Source organism: Lissotriton helveticus, chromosome 3_1 (genome assembly GCF_964261635.1).
Source record: "Lissotriton helveticus chromosome 3_1, aLisHel1.1, whole genome shotgun sequence".
Lineage (NCBI taxonomy): Eukaryota > Metazoa > Chordata > Amphibia > Caudata > Salamandridae > Lissotriton > Lissotriton helveticus.
Window position 1 is genome coordinate 1,774,980,688 of NC_136061.1, and position 25,566 is coordinate 1,775,006,253.

Genomic DNA, 25,566 nt, shown 5'->3' on the forward strand with positions numbered 1-25,566 from the left:
GCAGTTCAATATTTTTAATGGGAGGGTCCCAGCACTTCTGAGTAGCGTACATACACTTCTACATTTCCTGTTTATGCACGTAACAGAAGTCAGTGGCTTGGAATGGTGATGCTTTTTTTACTAGATGAATTGTAAACTTGTCTGTGTTATACTGTGAGAAAAAAACATTTTATGGACATTAGACTGAAACACACCCCTTTCTCTCCCTGCAGATTACGAGGAATAGAAGCCGGATTCAATTTGCGGTAAATGTGTTCACTATCTCTGAATTCACATGCAGCGCTATCAGCGGGGCCTTGTGTAGTATGCCTCTGCATGATATGACACCTTGCTCAAACAAATCACTCCATTTTATATTTATGTTTCATTAACAGGATAGATATTTGATATCACTTCAGCTTATTTACAACCGGATCATTCATTTATATGCTAGTTTATTGGACTAGAGAGTGATGCATAAAGAAAAGGTCCTGCTGAGGTGGAGAGATGATGTGTTCACATCCTCAAATGCACAAAGCAGGCAGGCAACAGGCGACAGAGATGCCTCAGCGGCACATAAAGTGTATCTTTTGTTTCATAAACACATTGTGTTATATTATACAACCCTGCGGGCTGCAATGCAGACATCCAATACAAAGACATGTGTAAAAGATATGACTGCATAAATGTACAATATAAACTTGATAATAGTTGGCATAATGAAAGGACAAAATACACTAATGAAAGAAAATAAACTCACCGATAAACAAAAAAAGGGTGTCCCAGTAGCTAATATACATGCAATATGTAACAATACTTATTAAATAAAAACATCTAAATATCAGAGCAAATGTAACATAGTATGGTATCATGTTATGCATAATATGAGTGCATTTATTAAGTACAAAATAATTGAGAGATAGCCTATTAAAATAACGTGAACTAGAAGCTCAAATTGGAATCACATGATGGTGGAATAGGACTCTAAAATAGAGAATTATTACTTTTTGATGTATATTCATGACTCAAGAAAAGCATCACTGGAACATATCCATGCCTCCAAGTGATGCAAGCTTCACTTACAAACATGAAAAAGTACTGTATAGACTCTGTGCGGCAGCAGTTCAAACTTTCCTCACTCTCACACTGAACAGGTACAGGATGTTGAGTAGCAGTGCAAGCTTCCCTCAGCTTCACCCAGAATGGCCGGCAGTAATGCAACCTTTCCTCACTCTCAAACAGACCAGGCACAGGATGGGCAGCAGTAGAGCAAGCTGTTGTCACTTCCGCAGAGAATAGATGCAGGATGGGCAAGAGCAGTGCAATCTTCCCTCACTCCCTCACAGAACAGGCACAGGATGGGCAGCAGCAGTGCAAGCTTCCATCACTCACACACATAACAGGCACAGGATGGACAGCAGCAGTGCAAACTTCCCTCGCTCTCACACAGAACAGGCACAGGATGGGCAGCAGAAGTGCAAACGTCCATCACTCACACACAGAACAGACACAGGTTGGGCAGCAGCAGTGCAATCATCCCTCACGGTAGGACAGAGCAGGCACAGGATGGGCAGCAGCAGTGCAATCTTCCCTCACTCCCTCACAGAACAGGCACAGGATGGGCAGCAGCAGTGCAAGCTTCCATCACTCACACACAGAACAGGCACAGGATGGACAGCAGCAGTGCAAGCTTCCCTCACTCCCTCACAGAACAGGCACAGGATGGACAGAAGCAGTACAATCATCCCTCACTCACACACAGAACAGGCACAGGTTGGGCAGCAGCAGTGCAATCACCCCTCACGGTAGGACAGAGCAGGCACAGGATGGGCAGCAGCAGTACAAGCTTTCATCACTCACACACAGAACAGGCACAGGATGGGCAGCAGCAGTGCAAACTTCCCTCGCTCTCACACAGAACAGGCACAGGATGGGCAGCAGCAGTGCAAACGTCCATCACTCACACACACACAGAACAGGCACAGGATGGACAGCAGCAGGACAAGCTTCCATCACTCACACACAGAACAGGCACAGGATGGGCAGCAGCAGTGCAAGCTTCCACAACTCACACACAGAACAGGCACAGGCTGGGCAGCAGCAGTGCAAGCCTCCATCACTCACCCACAGAACAGGCACAGGATGGGCAGCAGCAGTGCAAGCTTCCATCACTCACACACAGAACAGGCACAGGATGGGCAGCAGCAGTGCAAGCTTCCATCACTCACACACAGAACAGGCACAGGATGGACAGCAGCAGTGTAATCTTCCCTCACTCTTGCACAGAACAGCCACAGGATGAGCAGCAGAAGTGCAAACTTCCCTCGCTCTCACACAGAACAGGCACAGGATGGGCAGCAGCAGGACAAGCTTCCATCACTCACACACAGAACAGGCACAGGATGGACAGCAGCAGGACAAGCTTCCCTCACTCACACACAGAACAGGCACAGGATGGACAGCAGCAGTGTAATCTTCCCTCACTCTTGCACAGAACAGCCACAGGATGGGCAGCAGCAGTGCAAGCTTCCCTCACTCCCTCACAGAACAGCCACAGGATGAGCAGCAGAAGTGCAAACTTCCCTCGCTCTCACACAGAACAGGCACAGGATGGGCAGCAGCAGTGCAAACGTCCATCACTCACACACAGAACAGGCACAGGATGGACAGCAGCAGGACAAGCTTCCATCACTCACACACAGAACAGGCACAGGATGGACAGCAGCAGGACAAGCTTCCCTCACTCACACACAGAACAGGCACAGGATGGACAGCAGCAGTGTAATCTTCCCTCACTCTTGCACAGAACAGCCACAGGATGGGCAGCAGCAGTGCAATCTTCCCTCACACTCACACAAAACAGGCACATGATATGCTGCACTCTTGCACAGAACAGGCACAGGATGGGCATCAGCAGTGCAATCTTCCCTCACTCTGGCACAGAACAGGCACAGGATGGGCAGCAGCAGTCCAATCTTCCCTGAGTCTCGCACAGAACAGGCACAGGATGGGCAGCACTCACACAGAAAAGGCACAGGATGGGCAGCACTCGCACAGAACAGGCACAGGATGGGCAACACTCTTGCACAGAACAGGCACAGGATATGCTGCACTCTTGCACAGAACAGGCACAGGATGGGCAGCACTCTCGCACATAACAGACACAGGGTTGGCAGAAGCAGTGCAATTTTCCCACACTCTTGCACAGAACAAGCACAGGATGGGCAGCGCAAGTACAACCGTCCCTCACTCACACACAGGATGGGCAGCATTGGTGCAATATTCCCTCACTCTCGCACAGGACAGGCGCCGGATGGGCAGCAGCAGTGTCATCCCTAATTGATGCACAGAACAGGCAGAGGATGGTCGGCAGCAGAGCAATCTTCCCTCACTCTCGCACAGGACAGATTCTGGATGGCCATCACTCTCACACAGAACAGGCACAAGATGGCAAACACTCTTGCACAGAATAGCCACAGGATGGGCAGCAGCAGTGCAATGTTGCCTCACTCTTGCATGCAACAGGCAAAGGATGGGCAGCAGCAATACAATCTATCCTCGCTCACACAGAGAACAGGCACAGGATGGGCTGTAATGGTGCAATCTTCCCTCACTCTCGCACGGAACAGGCAGAGGATGGGTAGCAGCAGTGCAATCTTCCCTGAGTCTTGCACAGAACATGCAACACTCTCGTACAGAACAGGCACAGTATGGGTAGCACTCTCGCACAGCATGGGCATCAGCAGTTAATTTTCCCTCACTCTTGCACAGAACAGGCACAGGTTGGGCAGCAGCAGTGTAATCTTCCCTCACTCTCGCACAGAACAGGCACAGAATGTGCAGCAGCAGTGCAGGCTACCCTAACTCTCGCACAGGATGGGTAGCACTCTCGGACAGCATGGGCATCAGCAGTTAATTTTCCCTCACTCTCGCACAAAACAGGCACAGGATGGGCAGCAGCAGTGCAAGCTTCCATCACTCACACACAGAACAGGCACAGGATGGGCAGCAGCAGTGCAAGCTTCCATCACTCGCACACAGAACAGGCACAGGATGGGCAGCAGCAGTGCAAGCTTCCATCACTCACACACAGAACAGGCACAGGATGGGCAGCAGCAGTGCAAGCCTCCATCACTCACACACAGAACAGGCACAGGATGGACAGCAGCAGTGCAAGCTTCCATCACTCACACACAGAACAGGCACAGGATGGGCAGCAGCAGTGCAAGCCTCCATCACTCACACACAGAACAGGCACAGGATGGGCAGCAGCAGTGCAAGCTTCCATCACTCACACAAAGAACAGGCACAGGATGGGCAGCAGCAGTGCAAGCTTCCATCACTCACACACACAGAACAGGCACAGGATGGGCAGCAGCAGTGCAAGCTTCCATCACTCACACACAGAACAGGCACAGGATGGGCAGCAGCAGTGCAAGCTTCCATCACTCACACACAGAACAGGCACAGGATGGGCAGCAGCAGTGCAAGCTTCCATCACTCACACACAGAACAGGCACAGGATGGGCAGCAGCAGTGCAAGCCTCCATCACTCACACACAGAACAGGCACAGGATGGACAGCAGCAGTGCAAGATTCCATCACTCACACACAGAACAGGCACAGGATGGGCAGCAGCAGTGCAAGCCTCCATCACTCACACACAGAGCAGGCACAGGATGGACAGCAGCAGTGCAAGCTTCCATCACTCACACACAGAACAGGCACAGGATGGGCAGCAGCAGTGCAAGCTTCCATCACTCAGATGCAGAACAGGCACAGGATGGGCAGCAGCAGTGCAAGCTTCCATCACTCACACACAGAACAGGCACAGGTTGGGCAGCAGCAGTGCAATCATCCCTCACTGTAGGACAGAGCAGGCACAGGATGGGCAGCAGCAATGCAAGCTTCCATCACTCACACACAGAACAGGCACAGGTTGGGCAGCAGCAGTGCAATCATCCCTCACGGTAGGACAGAGCAGGCACAGGATGGACAGCAGCAGTGCAAGCTTCCATCACTCACACACAGAACAGGCACAGGATGGGCAGCAGCAGTGCAAGCCTCCATCACTCACACACAGAACAGGCACAGGATGGGCAGCAGCAGTGCAAGCTTCCATCACTCACACACAGAACAGGCACAGGATGGGCAGCAGCAGTGCAAGCTTCCATCACTCACACAGAACAGGCACAGGATGGGCAGCAGCAGTGCAAGCCTCCATCACTCACACACAGAACAGGCACAGGATGGACAGCAGCAGTGCAAGCTTCCATCACTCACACACAGAACAGGCACAGGATGGGCAGCAGCAGTGCAAGCCTCCATCACTCACACACAGAGCAGGCACAGGATGGACAGCAGCAGTGCAAGCTTCCATCACTCACACACAGAACAGGCACAGGATGGGCAGCAGCAGTGCAAGCTTCCATCACTCAGATGCAGAACAGGCACAGGATGGGCAGCAGCAGTGCAAGCTTCCATCACTCACACACAGAACAGGCACAGGTTGGGCAGCAGCAGTGCTATCATCTCTCACGGTAGGACAGAGCAGGCACAGGATGGGCAGCAGCAGTGCAAGCTTCCATCACTCACACACAGAACAGGCACAGGTTGGGCAGCAGCAGTGCAATCATCCCTCACCGTAGGACAGAGCAGGCACAGGATGGACAGCAGCAGTGCAAGCTTCCATCACTCACACACAGAACAGGCACAGGATGGGCAGCAGCAGTGCAAGCCTCCATCACTCACACACAGAACAGGCACAGGATGGGCAGCAGCAGTGCAAGCTTCCATCACTCACACACAGAACAGGCACAGGATGGGCAGCAGCAGTGCAAGCTTCCATCACTCACACACAGAACAGGCACAGGATGGGCAGCAGCAGTGCAAGCCTCCATCACTCACACACAGAACAGGCACAGGATGGACAGCAGCAGTGCAAGCTTCCATCACTCACACACAGAACAGGCACAGGATGGGCAGCAGCAGTGCAAGCCTCCATCACTGACACACAGAGCAGGCACAGGATGGACAGCAGCAGTGCAAGCTTCCATCACTCACACACAGAACAGGCACAGGATGGGCAGCAGCAGTGCAAGCTTCCATCACTCAGATGCAGAACAGGCACAGGATGGGCAGCAGCAGTGCAAGCTTCCATCACTCACACACAGAACAGGCACAGGTTGGGCAGCAGCAGTGCAATCATCCCTCACGGTAGGACAGAGCAGGCACAGGATGGGCAGCAGCAGTGCAAGCTTCCATCACTCACACGCAGAACAGGCACAGGTTGGGCAGCAGCAGTGCAATCATCCCTCACGGTAGGACAGAGCAGGCACAGGATGGACAGCAGCAGTGCAAGCTTCCATCACTCACACAGAGAACAGGCACAGGATGGGCAGCAGCAGTGCAAGCTTCCATCACTCACACACAGAACAGGCACAGGATGGGCAGCAGCAGTGCAAGCTTCCATCACTCACACACAGAACAGGCACAGGATGGGCAGCAGCAGTGCAAGCTTCCATCACTCACACACAGAACAGGCACAGGATGGGCAGCAGCAGTGCAAGCCTCTATCACTCACACACAGAACAGGCACAGGATGGGCAGCACTTTCACACAGAACAGACAGCAGCAGTGCAGTCTTCCCTCACTCTCGCACAGAGCAGGCACAGGATGGGCAGCATCAGTACAAGCTTCCATCATGCAGAGAGCAGTTATAGTGTGTTCAGTTGCAGTGCAACCTTGCCTTATACACCGAACAGGGCATGCACCGGATAGGCAGTAGCAATACAAGCTTCCCTCACTTTCACACAGAAAAGTCACAGGATGGCCAGCTGCAGTGAAGTGTCTAACAAGCACACAGCAGATGTAGTATGGACAGTGAAAATGCAAGGTTTCCTCGTGGTGTGCACTGCTGAGGCACAGTACACGTAAGACTATTGACATGAGAGTGCAAACATTTAGAGGAAGCTTCTCTGGAGTAATACAGAGGCAGTCCGAGGTAAGCAGAACTAAACCAGGACAAAACATTACATATTCCTGCCCATTTCAGCCAAGAAGACAAAATGGATTTTTACTGGCATCGGCAATGACAAGGACACATATTCCTACATGAATAGTTAATTTTGCATGTCAAACCCCAGCATCCTCCACTGAAAAGAGCAGCCTGTGTGAGGGCTGCAAATGGGGCTTGCAGCTGTGGCAACACAATTGTAATCCACAAAAGGCACAGTACTTACAAGTGGCAGCTAACTGCTACTCCTGATTTCGCCTAACCCTGTCAGCAGTAGATTCTGTCCTCTAGAGCGACCTTAGGTGCTGCGTGCCAATGAGAGGCAACTGCACAACAGGAATGCAGGGTGCCACATAAGCAGATATAAACCAGGGCCAGACTGAGAACACAAATCAGCTCTGGCTATTTTATCGGACCTCCCCCTGGGAGGCGGGGGTAGGTGGGGCAGGGAGGGGCGAGGGTGCAAGTGTGGAGCACTGCTGCATAACTAAACCGGCCCCCAGCACTGCTGCTTTTGTTACCGGGGGGGTGATATGGCAGCATTGCTGCACAACCGGCCCCACTGCTGCAAAACCTGCCCCCAGTAACACAACTGGCCCCCACCCTTCCAACCGCCCAGGGAAACACCCAGTGCCAGCTATGGCCAGTCCGGCCCTGATGTATACCTTTTGCTCTCACTGGTGGAATGGCTGTTATACAACTGGAAATAACTTGATTGGTGCATTAAAAAGTGGGCAGGATTTTGCACAGCACATTTAAGGAAGTACTACAACGTACAAAACAAGTTGTGTGTGACGCTCCTCACTTTTTTGTGGCACAAGTTGTAAAAAATGTTTACTTGACAATCATTTTCAAAGTCAAGGCACAATATTGGTGTGTTTGAAAGGAAACCCATTCCAGGAAGGCTGACATGTGTGTGTCATTTTCCATGCGCATGCACACGTCACGACGTAAGCTTGCGTGTGCATCATGCCATGTGCAATGCATTATGACATGTGCATAGATTGCAAAGCGGTCGCCATATTTTAAAATTTACCATTCAAACATCTTGGAGCAGTAAATTAAAAAGAAACAAGTGTGTGCAAAAGTGCATTAAAGAAAGGATCTATAATTTTTTACAAAAATAGATTTAATAAAAGATGAGGGGTGCAGAGCAAGCAACCTGTGATCTTGTGGGGATGCCTGGGAGAATGGGGGCGGGGGGGACGATCAGAAGGGGATAGAGTAAAAAAAAAACATAGGCACTCCTTGGAGTGTTGAAATATAAACGAAGCAAGTAGTTCCCTGAATGCAAGCAAGGTCAAGCAGGGTCAGCAGTGGAAGCATACAAGTCAACCAATCACAGCACTGTGAGACCCAAAGGCTCCTGGGTACGGCGAACCCAAGACTAGGTAGGAAAGCTGTTGATTGAAGAGCAGGGAAATGAGACAGAAAACAACGCCATCCAATCATGTGCAAGGGGCTGACCCAAAGTCTACTCTGTGTTTATTGGAAGTAATAGGTCTGGCCAACAGACAGCTTAAGCTGACTGTAGTCAAAACCTAATAAGAGTAGTTCACCTCATTAATCAAGTACATTTGCTCCCGTTTTTGCTACCAATGACCAAACCACAGCTACATGCTCTATTTAAATACAGAGTCCTTACTTACTTCCACGGCCCTACAAACTAGTGATATTGAGAGGGAGAAGATTGTACCCTAATTCACTTGCATTCTTTTCCTATTTGTTGTTGCTCTGAATAAAAAAAGATTATGCAATTAGGGCCAAAATGTTAGCACTTGTATAAATCAATAAAGAATTCCCAATTTAAAAAGTACCCACAAATAGCAAGCCTGAGCAAGCCAATAGGTCTGGTTTGTAGTTTGTAGTTTGAATCCTGACTGAAACATTTAAGAAACGTGTACTGCAGTGAAAACAACAACACAAAAATGATTGATTTCTGCATACAATGCATCTATGAGACAAAGAACGCAATGTGTGATGATTTCATGCACTTTAGATGTTTAAAATAGTCCACCATGCATTCCATTGAAAGCCCTTCCTAGAAAGCGGAATGATACACCAAATAGCCAGTAGCATTATGTGAGACTCCTCTGGGTGGAGCCACAGGCCACTCTATGTACAGTTTAAAGCACAGGCAGCTACAGGTCTTACAGACAGCTGCTCTGTCAAGCCAGACTTAAAAAGGTTCCTTTCACTAACAAGATTTTTAGACCAGTTCTGTAATGGAGAAAAAAAGTCTTCACTCGTGGAGACCTGCAACATTCATAGAATAGGTCAACAGTATACGTATCATGAGTCCATGGATCACCCGATTTTATTTCACATAAACTCTCTTTAATATTAATCCAGTAAATAAGTGGAAATATCACGTGTCAAAGGTCAGACTCGATTACATTTAAAGCAATATGGCCATGTCTGTTCATTAGTGGAAGCTGGTGCAATAATACTACCTGCTTGTTGGGGGACTTGAGGCTTTAGCTCCTGAAGTCCTCTGACTCCCTTAAGAGTCCCAGAACGCAGTTGCTTCTTGCGTCATGCTCCAAAATATGGACTCTCATTGAGTATATATTTAAATTCAAGATCTCTGCCAAATTCATGCACTGAACATAATTTATCCTATACCAAAATTCACGTGCATCCATTCACCATATTGTAGTAGGCCCAGAAGACACATCCGATGGTCTCGGTACTGGAGAAGGTACGAGGGCATACATAACCGTGTTATTTCAGGGGATGAAAATGCCTAGTATATAAAGCATCACATTGATAGCTAAACTGTATCCACATGCAAGGCACCCACCACACATCCAGACTTGGCCACCATGTTGGAATCAGGACGGACTTCCTTCCATTGCAGCGAATACTTCACTGCGTCTCTAGGATCACATCACACATATTATGAACTCCATTATGAATTCTAAATGAATTTCCTTGTAGCCAGGGAGATAAAAGGGCACCTTTTCCATATTGATATTATACAGGGTGCTTAGTATTGGTTATGCAGAAACCATCCTTCACAAGGATGCACCAGTAACCTCAGTCGCCATGTTGAAATTGTTTCAGATTTCCACTGTATAGCCCATCAGGCTCTGTAATGCATCACAAGAACCACCTCGCCTAACGTTGGTGGATTTCAACGCCATGTTGGATCCCTTGCTATTGCAACCAATAAGAACAAGAAAGGTAATTCCCTTGTTTCTCCAGTGGGCCATGAGTGCTATAATAATTATAGCAAGGCATTTCCTACTAATCTGGTGATACAGTCAGGGCCATCTTAACAGCATTATAGGGTCCCTGGCAAAGCAGTGCACTGGGCCCTGCCTACACAACCACTCACAGGAATAGAAATGTTTAACTGAAAATTAGTGTTACATTTTGGTCTACACGGGGGCCCTATGCTTGTAGGGCCCTCGGGCAACTGCCCAGCATGCCCATGCTTTAAGACGGCACCGGATACAGTGTGATGTAGTGCCGGGCCCACGTTGCTGCAGAGCTCACTCGCTCACTCGCCACCACAATTCTAAAGTGGTGTGGTTCACTTTCTGCATTTATGTAGTGATCAAAGAACAGCGTGAGTGATGCTTTGTGCTTGAGTACACCTCAGAGACAACACCTGCCCTGCAGTACCTTCCCCTGTGCTGCAGCAGCGCTGTTGTCTCTGGTCTCAACCGCACACTGAGCACAACAGCTCCTGGGGCTCGCGTGCGTTTGCTGTGGTCATGGTGGACAAGGACTCTTTAGCCTCTCCCCTTACCAATGTGGATTCAGACACAAAGAGGAAAAATGCCAAATTACAGTCACTCAATATGACTGCCACTGCAGTCAGTGAATGACTGTCCAGTGGAAATCATCCAAAATGAGACTGGCAATGCAAAAAGAACCAATGGCGGAAGGGAGCTGGTCTGTGCCTATGCTCTTCTGTGGGCTTAAACAACATTTGAATGACACTCCAATGGAGCAATGGCTGAAGGAGCTGGGCCCAAATCTCCAATATGTATTATTATTTTTATGTATGTCTATATTTATTATTTCTGTTATACAATCCTGGCACACAGCAGAAGATAAACAACTAAAGCTGTCTTTAGACCATGCCTAAAAATGCCTCCAACTCGGTTCATAATGGCATCCTATTCACAAACTGCATTTTGTAGTATGTAAAGAAGTACTAAAACAGTACTAGTCACATTCTACAAGATGCTATTCACAAACCTACAGCCGGAGACCTCGGCCTCTGCCTCTCGTACCTCTTCTCTACAGAGATATCTGCCACGGAGACGGAGATCTCCGCGCAAGTTCCAGCACCTAATAGTAATGAATGTGGAATGGAAAAGGAGTGACTCAAAAATAAAGGAATACTTTCTACTAAATGGAAGGGGTTTATGATCATTTAAAGATGGGGATAGGTAGTAACACACCCACACAAGACTAAGGCCATTGCGATTCATAAACTACAGTCTTAAACTTACTACAGCCCTAAAGCTGTAAAAACGAGCTCATGTGCCCAGCCTTGGACTAAGTCAAGTTCCACAAATGGCCCCTCATATTAACTGCAACACACTACCATAAAAACAACGGAGGCAGAGAAATAAAATAACACTCCATAAACATTAATGTTAAATAAATTTCATTATTTTAGCATTTGTATTTAATTTGTATATGTATTTGTATAATAAAAATTACACGTATTTTTTAATTATTTAATTATTCTTAGATGTAAAAATACTTAGTATAAAAAATTTAATGAAACTTTTAAACTCATAAAAATAAGAAAGTTTACTTAATTAACATCCATTTTTGACAGCTTTTATTATTAAATAAAATAAATAATATATATTAGTGAAGGTGTTTTTAAAAATAATTGTTTACATTTTATTACTTATAATTTAAATTAATCAATTATTTAATCCCATTTTATTACTTCTAGGTTAAAAATTAATGTATCTTAAAATATTTGTAGTATTTTCTAAAGTCTGATATGCTTTAATAATTATCCCTACACTGTCCCATAATTAGATCTTCTCCGCAATTGTGGGCATCTCTACCTATGTGTGCAAAGTTACTGGTAGTAACTTTATACTCATAAAGCCTATTGTAGGAGGCTCCACCTGCTGATCTGAGGAGGTGGAGACATGTAAGTCTACATTTAGAGGTAGGTCTACATTTGTTATGCTGAATAGCAAAAAGAGTAGTGAAACACCTACGTGTAGGAGTACGTATACATGTGTTTATTTACCTTTGTGAATTGACCTTCTTGTCCTAAACAGTAATGCCTCTGTGATGAAGTGATAACTGCTTCTCACAAAGCTTAGGTTTAAACTGTACTAAAAAGCAACCACTCTGATCGACTCATTGATATGCATTTAAGATTCACGAATAACGTATTTTGCACACTTCTCAAGGAATCCAGACAGGCAATGTACTGTCTGCACTTATGGGTTTGAGTTTTTGTCAGGCCTTTGAACCAGTTTAAGTGCTGACCGAAGCTGGCTCCTTAAATGTATGAATTGTTAAGATTGGTATTTAGTGGGTATTCAGAGACATTTTAAAGCATGGGCAAAGTGGGCAATTGCCCAGGGTCCCCACCTCCCAAGGGTCTCCCTGAATAGGTGAACTTTTTCTCTATTTGACATCTGCCTATTCTATTTTTTTCATCTAAACTTATCTATCTTTACTTCTGACTCTTTCTCTCTCTACCTAGTGTCATCTTAAGGATTTTGGGGGTACCCAGGCAAGATATATTTAAACAAATTTTAAACAAACATATAATTTAGTATTATATACACAAGAATTATGGGTTTGCTTACAGACGAACCGCACTTCTTCAAGGTAGTGCCAGTTATGCTCTGATAGTCTAATAGTATCCACGGCAACCAAGGCCAGGGTGCTTAAAGGGTATATGACACCTACCCACCAAGGTGTCAATACGTCCTTGGATTCAGCCGAATCCAGGTCACATGTGAAAGTACAGAATATCCAAGCTACACCAAAATTATTATTTTTACATAGGAGGGCGTGTAAATGTTGTTGCACACAGATCAATGATTTTTCAACGCCCTGTATCCAAAAAGAAAGACTGTAGAAAATAGAGTCAATTAAGTAGTCCAATCAAAGCTTCTGTCTTGAAGTCAGTTATTTAATTTCCACAAGTTCATGATAATCCAAGTGACAGCCGATGCGAGTTTCGCCCACAGGGCTTTCTCAAGGCTGCAAGGAAGATATACATACATGTCCATCAGACACTGTATATGTTTCGATCTCATAGAAACATTTAACCGTAAATATTTTTTGTTTATAAATATACAGAACACCCTTGTGGACAGTGTCGAAAGACGAAAAGAAAAAGGCAATTTTTAAAATCTACACAATGAGTCACTGTATAGATTTTAAAAATTGCCTTTTTCTTTTCGTCTTATTTTTGTAATACACCTATCAGGATTTTCTACTCTACCTTTGTTCTTTCCACCAACACAAACAACCGGTCTCTGGGAGACACTGTCTACAAGGGTGTTCTGTATATTTATAAACAAAAAATATTTTGTCTTATGAGTAACAACTCAGCTGTTTTGTTACTTTCACAAGGGATTTTGCATGCCATTATGCGGTTAAATGTTTCTATGAGATCGAAACATATACAGTGTCTGATGGACATGTATGTATATCTTCCTTGCAGCCTTGAGAAAGCCCTGTGGGCGAAACGCGCATCGGCTGTCACTTGGATTATCATGAACTTGTGGAAATTAAATAACTGACTTCAAGACAGAAGCTTTGATTGGACTACTTAATTGACTCTATTTTCTACAGTCTTTCTTTTTGGATACAGGGCGTTGAAAAATCATTGATCTGTGTGCAACAACATTTACACGCCCTCCTATGTAAAAATATTAATTTTGGTGTAGCTTGGGTATTCTGTACTTTCATATAATTTAGTATTGTTGGCATCGTGGGCTTGAATTAGGAGAACATTGGTGACAAAATTCAAAACTTTTCCGACCGGAGGCCCCAAAGAATGTCTTGCCCGTTGCCCCCACAATCCTTGAAATGATACTGAGTGGGTTCAGTTTCCTGAGACCCACTGGAGCTTGTAGGAAAGATCAGTTGTGATACCTGCCCTCTACTACCCGCTGCTACGTACCTAACTAGTGTCTTGCATGTCTCCTCTGTTGCAGGCATCCAGCTCTGCTGCGGACTCCTCTCGTTGACTTCCCATGGTTCTAAGGATGTTGGCGCGGTGAACGAATTCAAGAGAATCTCTTGTGCCAACCAGAGATCACAGGACTTCTTTCCGACTGTCCAGGACCATTTTGACTCTCTCTTGTAATCTGCACTACACAGGGACAGGGCCTTTCTGTTTTCAATCAGGGACCTTTTACACCCTGAGTCTGTTATCCAAAACCCCCTCTTATCCCAATCACTCTCTCCTCTTGTGTGGAGGGTGCAGGCTAACTCTGCATTTCACACAAACGTTGGGAACACAGAGGCGTGCACCTACACATCATCCTATGGTGTGCACCCTGCTGTGTAAAAGCTCCTTTCCCGTTTAGCATAATCAACCTTTATTATATCGTTAGTAAAAAAAAAAGGCAAATGCTCTGCTTGATTTGTGAATGCTCATGTTTTTTTCTATAGAGTAGCCAAAGGGCAATTTCACCAGACTAGTAATAGCCAACTAGGCAATTTCTCATCGATTTGATTGTCAAAAGACCAAAAATCAAATAAGTACATTTACGCAAATGTAAATTTTAACCAATTGATTCTGTGATTAAAACCAAATCCATCAACAGTATTGATTGTTTTACACGAGTCCTGATTACTTCATATGTGCTGATTACTTTTGGTGTGCGTATGTGGGGGGAGGAGGGTTGTACTTTCCTATCCTTTGATCTTAGTGGATTACTTAAAAAATACTTTGCAGGAATGTGTACAAAATCTTACTTTATCAATGCATGGAATATAGACCTTACCTGGGTATTTGCAACTTTTGATCTCATTGTAACATGGCATCCAAAAACTCAGAGTCAATGCACTTTATTTAACTAACTGAACATAAAGTTAGAAGTTGGTACACTGTGTTTGTTGTCAAGACTACTGAGTTATTGTCTTTAAAAGACATTCAACAAGTATTGGCCAAGCCAAGAGGTCTTTTTTGTTTTTAAACAAGCACTGCTAAAACAAATAGACCTGGCTTATAACCTGAAATACTAGCCACACCTCTTGACTTTGGCAATGCTTCATCTTGCACGCTGGGCTCTTTACCTGACTAAGACATGATATATAAATACACAGAAAATACACAAGGAACCCTTAAGCCAAATGTTTTGACCAGCTGCAGTTGGCACATTCCTGATGCTGTCTGCAGAACCATAGGCTGGTACTAGAGGTCCCTGAAACCAAACACAAGCCCTTTCTTGAGCAGACTGCAGTACATTATGATTAGGGCTCCTGGTTTTATGGTATTTTTTTTTTAACATTTCCGTCTGTATTTATCCATATTTATTTTTTAGTCATTGTTTCTGTATTTATCCACATTTATTTTTGTTGCACACAAAAGAAGAAGCTGCAGCTAGTATTTTTCCATATTTATTTAAATAGACAATGCACACTTGAACCCGGTTGTTATAGGTTTATATATATATATATATATATATATATATATATATATATATATATATATATATTACAACTCCTTTCAACACCTTTTACTGCAAAATCACTCGCGGGTGGGTGCGTGGACGTGGCAGTGCTTGCCACGATATATACCGGCTCCAATCCTCTTGCTTCAAAAGAAGTTACCAGCACTCTTGCGAAGCGTTTCCGAGTTGCGTTTTATTCCAAGTTAAACAGACGCGTTTCGGCGATGCCTTCCTCGGTGTTCACAAACACAGGGAGGCCGCCATCTTATTTAATCATTTCATTTTAACATTACAGCGAAAAGGGACTACATCGCAGTGTTATCATATCCGCCATCATAGTGTTATTCAGTTAGACAGGTACAATACCAATGATTATGCACGCACCTTTCCGCAGTTGTCAAATCCAATTATCACATTTATAAATTCATTGCATACATTAATAATCGTATTATCAGCGATACAAACCATGTTGCCCATAGTTATTAAAGGACCACATAATTGCATAGACCTAGGTAAACATTCCATTTACAGTCCTCTGATGGACTAATATAATGCCCGTTTACCGCTCCCAGCCTACTCATTGAGTTTCACGATACTATCTAGCCGTTAATCGGCTAGTAGTTCTTTTTCAATTACTATAGGGTCCGATCTCCTCCGCCGTCTTACAACGGGTTTGGATCTCAATCCCATCTATGGAACTTATGGTGCTAATGTGGAGATATCCTTTACAGTGCAATTTAAAACATATCACTGCCTGAAATATCTTGCCGTGGATCGGCACTAGTCCCTTAACAACTGTACAATCAACAAATTCATTAGTATAACAACAGAGAATACTTCTTCATTAGTCTCTCTAGACCTTTTTCATTCTAATTACCCGGACAGTCTCATTCATCATCAGTTTGAACACTTTACAATACTTCTTCAATATTCTTGAGATCCACAACTTACGAGTTCATCTATTTTTGTATCCTACACAGCTATACTTATTTTCAAATCCCCAGAAGTGATGCTAACTCTTCCCCACTGTTAAGACCTTTTGGGTGCTTTGTTTGGCAATCTACAATATAGCGAGACTCTAATCTTCTTAATCTTTTAGGTCTATCTCCCCCTCTTGCATTCTCCGGGACATGGTCTAAACCATAAAAACTTAAAAGATTTCTATTGCTAGCATGTTTCTCAGCAAAGTGTCTAGCTACGGGATAAGCTCCATCATGTTTAGCAATTGCCCTTTGATGTTCTAAAGTACCCATTTTCATTGGGTGGATTGTACTACCTATGTAACATAAGTCGCATGGGCAGATTATGCAGTATATTGCATAAGGTGTTGTGCAGGTCAAGAACTTCTGGATTGATTTCTTCAGCTTTATCCCTGTGATACTATAGCTAAGGACCCTTTTACTATTAGATGAAAAAACAGAACTGATTGGCTGGTCAGGACGATTGACAGAATATTCAAAAGTCACGTAGCCAATATGTACCACGTGGCCAGTAGAATCATATTCCAAGAAAATTTATTATCAATTAAACTTAGATCTCATTAGTTTCAAAAACAACAAACAAAAACGGAAGACTGTCGGTACAGGTGGTTCAGCAACATGCAGTTGTGTATACAATATATACAAATATCTACAAATGTACAAATGTGCAAACAATTAAGGTGAAGAATCGGACAAAAAACATATTACACACCAAAAAGGAAACAAAACATACTGTTCCAAATCAATTGCAAAGTACAAAATGCTGTTAGAAGCAATGCATTATTTGTGCATGGAAAGAAACAAAACCAGTCCTTAGAACTAAAAACCAATGGACAGGCGGAACTGAGATGGAAAGTGCCTGCCTGCCTCACAGGGCCTGTGGTCGAATGTTTGTAGGGTTTCACAGCTAGGGCCCGTAGGAGTGGTATGATTTGCAACCTAGCTGCATCCCTTGGTCTTGCCACAGGTTGGGGATGTCGACGCGTTTCGAACCTTAGATGTTGTAGGTTCTCCTCAGGACAGGGACTGGGAAAGGGTTAATCTGCACAGCGGACAAAGAAACTGCCGGAGTGTAGGTGTACCGCAATTCAAATTGGAAGTCTGCGCTTCATATGATGCCAGAAGGCGTAAGGCCCGCGACGCGGTGCAAACTCAGTTTGATGGGCGGCTCACATGTTAGGCGCTGATATGGTAAACTGTATGTAGAAGTAGAATCAAATTCGATGGGCGGCTGGTCAATGAACCTGAATCAAACCAGCAAGCGGGAACCGTTCAACCGCGACCCGTCGTGTAGAGGAACCTGTATTCCACTGCCGCACCGCGGGGAATTCAATCTGAAAGTCTCTTCTACATACAGTTTACCATATCAGCGCCTAACATGTGAGCCGCCCATCAAACTGAGTTTGCACCGCGTCGCGGGCCTTACGCCTTCTGGCATCATATGAAGCGCAGACTTCCAATTTGAATTGCGGTACACCTACACTCCGGCAGTTTCTTTGTCCGCTGTGCAGATTAACCCTTTCCCAGTCCCTGTCCTGAGGAGAACCTACAACATCTAAGGTTCGAAACGCGTCGACATCCCCAACCTGTGGCAAGACCAAGGGATGCAGCTAGGTTGCAAATCCTACCACTCCTACGGGCCCTAGCTGTGAAACCCTACAAACATTCGACCACAGGCCCTGTGAGGCAGGCAGGCACTTTCCATCTCAGTTCCGCCTGTCCATTGGTTTTTAGTTCTAAGGACTGGTTTTGTTTCTTTCCATGCACAAATAATGCATTGCTTCTAACAGCATTTTGTACTTTGCAATTGATTTGGAACAGTATGTTTTGTTTCCTTTTTGGTGTGTAATATGTTTTTTGTCCGATTCTTCACCTTAATTGTTTGCACATTTGTACATTTGTAGATATTTGTATATATTGTATACACAACTGCATGTTGCTGAACCACCTGTACCGACAGTCTTCCGTTTTTGTCTGTTGTTTTTTAAACTAATGAGATCTAAGTTTAATTGATAATACATTTTCTTGGAATATGATTCTACTGGCCACGTGGTACATATTGGCTACGTGACTTTTGAATATTCTGTCAATCGTCCTGACCAGCCAATCAGTTCTGTTTTTTCATTTGTTGAGATCCAGGCTGGCCAGTTGTAGGATCCACTACCTTCACTGTTTCACAGCCTTTTACTATTAGAGCAGGCCTTACACTTACCACATGGGTAAAACCCTTTCATATCAGTTAGTGTATTGTTTTTTTGGATGCGTTTACCAAAATGTCTTTCCACAAGCTTGTCTTTTAAAGACCGAGCTTTTTTAAAAGTCACCAACGGATACTTGGGGATATCCTCACTAATAACAGTGTTAGTGCTCAGAATGTGCCAGTTCTTTTTAAGCATATATTTCAGATGATTGGCATCTGCTGAATATGATGTTATCATCCTGAACTTATTCTCATTGGTACTTTTCTTGGCCTCTCCTAGTCTAGGTTGGAGAAGTTCTTGTCTAGGGATCCCCCTTACTTTTCGCAAAGTGTTGGCCTGCAGCTCTTGATTATACCCCCTCTGTGAGAATCGTTCTACACATTCCTGTGCAGATTTTTCGAAACCACAGGGGGCGCGTGCTGTTTCTTTTAAGTCGCAAAAGCTCCCCATAAGGGATGCTTTGCACCAGCTTAGGGGGATGGTTGCTTGTAGCATAAAGAACAGAATTCCCTGCAGTACTCTTGCGATAGTTCAGTGATGAAAAAGATAAAAGATGAAAAGATGAAAAACTCATGAGAGCAAATGACTGAAGGATGCTCAATGTGGGACCTGCTCTCTAGTTTTTATTGCATTTTAAATGTATTCATGACTTGGGCCCACCTTGGCAGCTAAAACTGTCTTTAGCAACACCTAAAAAATAGCTTTTTAAGGATGAATATAGCCAAAATCGATGCATTTTTTTCCACTGAGATTTGCTTCCATTAAGATCAATATCAGTGGGGGGAACATAGTGTTAAATTAGTGCCAGACATGCACTCCGCAATGGGGCCCAATGTTTTTAGTAAACCATGAACTCTATCTACAGCCCCAGAGATAAAACAGTAAAAGTGCGCGTGTGCTTAGAGGTAAGTCACAAATGCTGGAAAGAGATGCATTGAGATTTCTTTTGTGAATTAATCACCTAAGAATCTTCACTGAATAAGGCTGTAATGTAGACAGTATATTATGGTTTGTGAAATTCTGTATTGTGATTTAGTGAGAATGGATCAGAAACAGAGAGCCAGTGTGGAATTCATTCCTTGACACCCATGTCTGGGAAAAAGAAAGGCAGACAGTGTTGTGTCTTTGCACATAAAGTTGTGATTTATTATTCATGGTGTCTGATTTAGGGCCATATGTATCAAGCAAATTCGCATTCGCAAACGCCGAAATTCTGCGAATTTCGGCGTTTGCGAATGCGAATTTGCCAAATGCTATGTATGAAGGAAAATCTGGTGCAAAACAAGGAATCGCAAAATTTGCAATTCCTTATTTTGCAATTGAATTTAAGGAATCGCAAATTTTGCGATTCCTTAAATGCAATGTATGAAGGAAAAAAAATGCTAATTGTCCTTAAGGAATCGTAAATTACCACCTACTTCAATTTGGTGGTAATTTGCGAATTCCTTGAAAAATGCACATTATTGCGTTTTTCAACATGCCATGTGAAGCACATACATGCCCATAGGGCATGTATGTGCGCCACATGTGCACCCATGCTTATTTCAGGGGTGCAACAGGGTGTCCTTTGGACACCCCTGCACCCTTGAAATTATTCTCAATTTGCGATTCTCAAATTGCGAATCGCAAATTGAGAATAACTTCCCATTCATTCCTATGGGCCTCCTGGCCCATAGAAATGAATGGGAAAGTATTCCTTAATTGCGATTCGCAATTTGCGAATCACAATTAAGGAATACTAAGAATTCGCAAAAAAATTGCGAATTTGTACATACATCCCTATTTGCGATTCTGAAATAGCGATTTCTCAAAAAATCGCTATTTCAGAATCGCAAATCAGGTTGATGATACATATGACCCTAAATCTATAATGTACGGCATTCCCAATGGTTTTCTGCATGCCCATGCGATTACCGAACAAGAGAAGGGACAATGCTGACGTATAGGTTTATGCTATAGTCAAGTCATCAAATTAATTTTTTTCTTTTAGAAAAATGTGTTTTTTTGTGTAAAGCATGGGTGCACCTACTGAAGCCTGTATAACCATACTGCCCCGCTGGATGTTGATTCGCCAAATTGCCATAGGTAGCAGAAATTACATCACTTCCGCCTCCCTACCATGGTATCACAGGAAATGATATCATATGACAATAGACCCTAATGGCGTCACTGAAAGTGATGTCATGGAACATTTAACCTTGATGCCATCAGAAGAAGTGACGTTTTTTGTCCTTTGAGAGAGCATCCAGGATGGGTTTCTAGAATGTAAGCATATTTCTTGCAGGTTACATAAGAGAAACGTTGAAGGGATTGGCAACATTTTCGCGAGAGGCAGGTCTGAGGCATGACCACTCACTTGCTCTGCGTGTGAACTTGGTTGATATTTTGTTATTCCTGTGGTAAAATAATGCTGTGAAAGTCGACACAAAATACAATGTGAACGAATAGCTTCCTTGAAATGCTAAGTAAGGCAATTGTACTAATGACTATCAGACGTTGGTGCAACTATGCAGTAGGGTGGACCTTTCTTTAGAGACCAAGACAAGTCTATAATTAAATGGCTTTATCAGAATGTTGTGCATATCTGTGTGTAAAACCTACAATATGTGGAGTAAAAAGAAAGTGCACTGCTAATCAGTGCAAATAAACCCACCGAAAAATACTATCCTTGTTGGTCTTCAGCTGTAAAATCATATACTGCCTTTTAACAATATTGCCCAGAGAAAAGGAGGAGTTCGAAAATCATGTACAACTTTTTGCTCAAAATATATTAGTAGATGACACGTATGTTTGGAGCTCACATTTCCAAGAAACTTCGGGGCATATTATCAATTTGTGCGATATGAGATTATCGCCGCTTTTGCCGCTGCGGCGATAATTTGATTGCCCTATTAGCAAGCTGTCGCTAACATCAGTTAGCGACAGCTTTTAGGTGATAGCGAGCGGTTTGGGGCCCGCTTTGCATGTCAGCGATATTTATCGCTAATGACATGCAAAGTGGGCGTACCCAACCTGTTAGCGACTGAAAGCAGTCGCTAACCGCTATCGCCTATTATCAACGCAGGCGTAGCGATAAAAAAAATTCACGCTGATCGCAAATATCGCCAAAACCTAACGCCTGCTCAGACCACTTCTTAACCTGTATATCCAATGGGAGGTGGATATTCAGGATAAGACCCTATTAGCGATAATGCCTGAATATCGCTGGATTTCCAGCGATATTCACGCATTTCGCCACTATCGCCGGATATTTTATCGCATTGAGATAAACGTTGCTAATAGCACGTTATCTCTGTGATAAAATCCGGCGATACACGGCGATAGAAAAAATGTCGCTAAGCTTCTTTAGCGATAAATATCGCTAGTTGTTGATAATATGCCCTTTAACAGCCTTAATGTAGTGTCGATAAATGGAAGTTGAAAAAATGAAAGAGAGTTTATAACCGAAATGAGTGATATTTGCTAAGTTTGTACAGAATGGCGTTTCTACATTTACTCTGGCACATTAAAATATAAAAGGCGGCTAGGTACAACATATAGAATAATCCTCGTCTTGGAATGAACCTGTGTGCATCAACACAGCTTCCCAGGGGCCGCACAAAAAATGCATTGGACAGGTCACTGACTGACTGACGGAAACACTGAGTCTACATATGTTGAAGGACATCCTTTGCTGGTTTAGACACTAGTTTGTCAACCCAGGGGTTGAAGGCGCCCGACATCTGTCTCTTATGATTGCCCATATGTTTTTTATTCAGGAATAAAGAAAAATAAATCGGATTGTGACCGAGGGCAATTAACCTAATCATCATTTCATCTATGAGTGACTGCCTTTGGGTTTTTCATACATACACATCCTTCCCTTGGGTCCAAGCTACTTCCGAGATGTAAGTGTCTTTATAGAGAGCAGGTGTGACTTACAGGTGACATGTTCAAAAGCTGATAGTACTGACTTTGGCTTTCATCCCTTTGAGATCCACAGCAGAAGTGCTGTTGAGTTGGTTAAAAAAAACATATTTTTTAAAGGACTATTTGTGATCTATCCTTTATTGTTGCATTGACCACCACGACTAATTGGGCACACACCATAGAAGATCCGTGTTGTATTTTTCAGCATCGTTCTGGCAGCCTGCAGTTTATTTTGGCCCTATTGAACGTGCATTTGTGTGCGGAGGGAATGGTAGGAGCCTTGCAATGGTGGCCAAGGATAACCCCCTCATGACAGAACCACTATTCATCTGTTGGCCCCTTTTGGCCATATGAGGGGCTTATTTATCAGCCTATACGTCACTTTTGCGCCGCCGGTGCGTAGTGACGCACCAGCGGCATAAAATGTGCCTTGTTGCACCATATTTACAAAGTGCCGCATCTAGGTAGCTGCGTCACTTTGTAAACCCCTGCGCCACATTATGCCAGCGCCAGGTATAATGTATGCAGGGAGGGCGTTCCGACGCAAGAAAGGGTCGTAGAAGTGACACAGTGAAATCTATAAGATTTCCCTGTGCCACTTCTAGGACGCAAATGCGTCAATATCTTACGCCTGCCTCATGTCAGGCATAAGACTTACGCAGGCACATTTAACATGGGAATTGCCCATGTGCAATGACCCATTGCTGGAGTTGCGTCACTTTTGTGACACACTCCAGCAATGCGTCATTTTTGCGCCTACAGATAAGTCAGAAATACTGACATATATGTAACTCCTTGCGACATGATGCGTCCTACTGTAAATATGATGCATCATTGGTGTCGCAAGGAGGGCGCAAAGAAAAGTGACGCATCGCTGTTTTCTTGCAGCGATGCGTCACTTTTCATAAATGAGGGCCTGAGCCCTTAGATCTTGTGAGCCTCCGCCACAAGAGGCTGCAGTAGGGTCTTTGAAGCCCCTGCTGCTGCATCAGAAAATGCATAAACACCCCTTGTAACGACACCGGGCAATGAGATCTGACGGACATCTTGCATGCCATGTTTGCGCCCCCCCCAAACAGCGAATCAGCCCGCTTCACAAGGTGGGGCAGTTATAAATGCTCCTGTACATATCATCATATATGGTGGGCGGGCCTATGACTCAGCCCTCTTCCTGGAAGAGGTTGTTCCCATTGCTCACTTGTGGGGGCTGGCAGACCTCAAGGTACAGGGTGGTCCTTTCCCTGTTTGATGATCACGCACTAAATCTTTTTTCCTTCGCACTGGTCTGTGTTTGCCTAATGAACAAATTCTGTTACTCAAGTGAGAAATACCTCTCCTCTGAGAAGGCCGTGCTTCCATACTGACCATGGGTACTCAAGCCCATCCTCCCGCGAGCAAGCCCTAAAGCCCACCCTTTTACCGAGCGGGGTCTGTTCTTCAATAGTCCAGAGCAGCTACCTGATCACTATCACAGCCCACTCACCGTGGGTTCTAACCACAACTATCATGAAAACCTTCTAACAATGCTTTCTAAGCACAACCTTCACCAACAAAACCCGATCATTGTACATTCTAAATACAGTTGTCACCAACAAAAACTGCTCACCCTGGGTTCTAACCAAAATTCTCACAAGCAAAACCAACCAGATCTTCATTGAAATCTGCTCGCCATGAGTTTCAACTACAACCATCACCAACAAAACCTACTCACCACAACTGTCACCACAAGCACAAGCCACTACTAGCACCAACAAAACATACTCACCACAAGCATGAGCCACAACTGTCACCAACAAAACCTACTCACCACAGCTGTCAGCAACAAAACCAACTCACCACAAGCCAGAACCACAACCATCACCAACAAAACCTACTCACCACAAGCACGAGCCACAACTGTCACCAACTAAACCTACTCACCATAAGCATGAGCCACAACTGTCACCAACAAAACCTACTCACCACAACTGTCAGCAACAACACCTACTCACCACGAGCACGAGTCACCACTGCCAGCAACAAAATCTACTCACTACAACACGAACCACAACCATAAAAAACAAAACCTACTCACCACAAGCACGAGCCACAACTGTGACCAACAAAACCTACTTACCACAGGCACGAGCGACAACTGTCAGCAACAAAACCTACTCACCACAAGCACGAGTCACAACAATCATCAACAAAACATACTCACCACAAGCACGAGCCACAACTGTCAGCAACAAAACCTACTCACCACCAGCACGAGCCACAACTATCAACAAAACATACTCACCACAAGCACGAGCCACAACTGTCACCAAGAAAACATACTCACCACAAGCACGAGCCACAACCATCAGCAACAAAACATACTCACCACAAGCACGAACCACAACCATCACCAATAAAACATACTCATCACAAGCACGAGCCACAACTGTCACAAAAAACCTACTCACCACAAGCACGAGCCACAACTGTCGGCAACAAAACCAACTCACCACAAGCCAGAACCACAACCATCACCAACAAAACATACTCACCACAAGCATGCACCACAACTATCAGCAACAAAACCTACTCACCACACACACAAACCACAACCATCAGCAACAAAACCTACACACCACACGCATGAACCACAACCATCACCAGAAAAACCTACTCACCACAAGCACGAACCCCAACCATCACCAATAAAACATACTCACCAAAAGCATGCACCACAGCTGTCAGCAATAAAACCTACTCACCACAAGCACGAACCACAACTATCAGCAACAAAACCTAATCACCACACGCATGAACCACAACCATCACCAACATAACCTACTCACCACAAGCATGAGCCACAATTGTCA

At 44.4% G+C, this 25,566-nt stretch overlaps 1 protein-coding gene across 1 annotated transcript in view; it reads left to right on the forward strand.

The window, feature by feature from the left end:
- Nucleotides 1-14,780, forward strand: part of LOC144825139 (uromodulin-like) — a 130,497-nt gene extending 115,717 nt beyond the window's left edge. The window contains exons 8-9 of the mRNA XM_078684007.1: nt 213-245; nt 14,164-14,780. Coding sequence (XP_078540133.1) covers nt 213-226 — 14 coding nt within the window. The 3' untranslated portion in view covers nt 227-245; nt 14,164-14,780. The remainder of the gene's footprint in view (nt 1-212; nt 246-14,163) is intronic.
- The last annotated feature ends 10,786 nt before the right edge of the window (nt 14,781-25,566 follow it).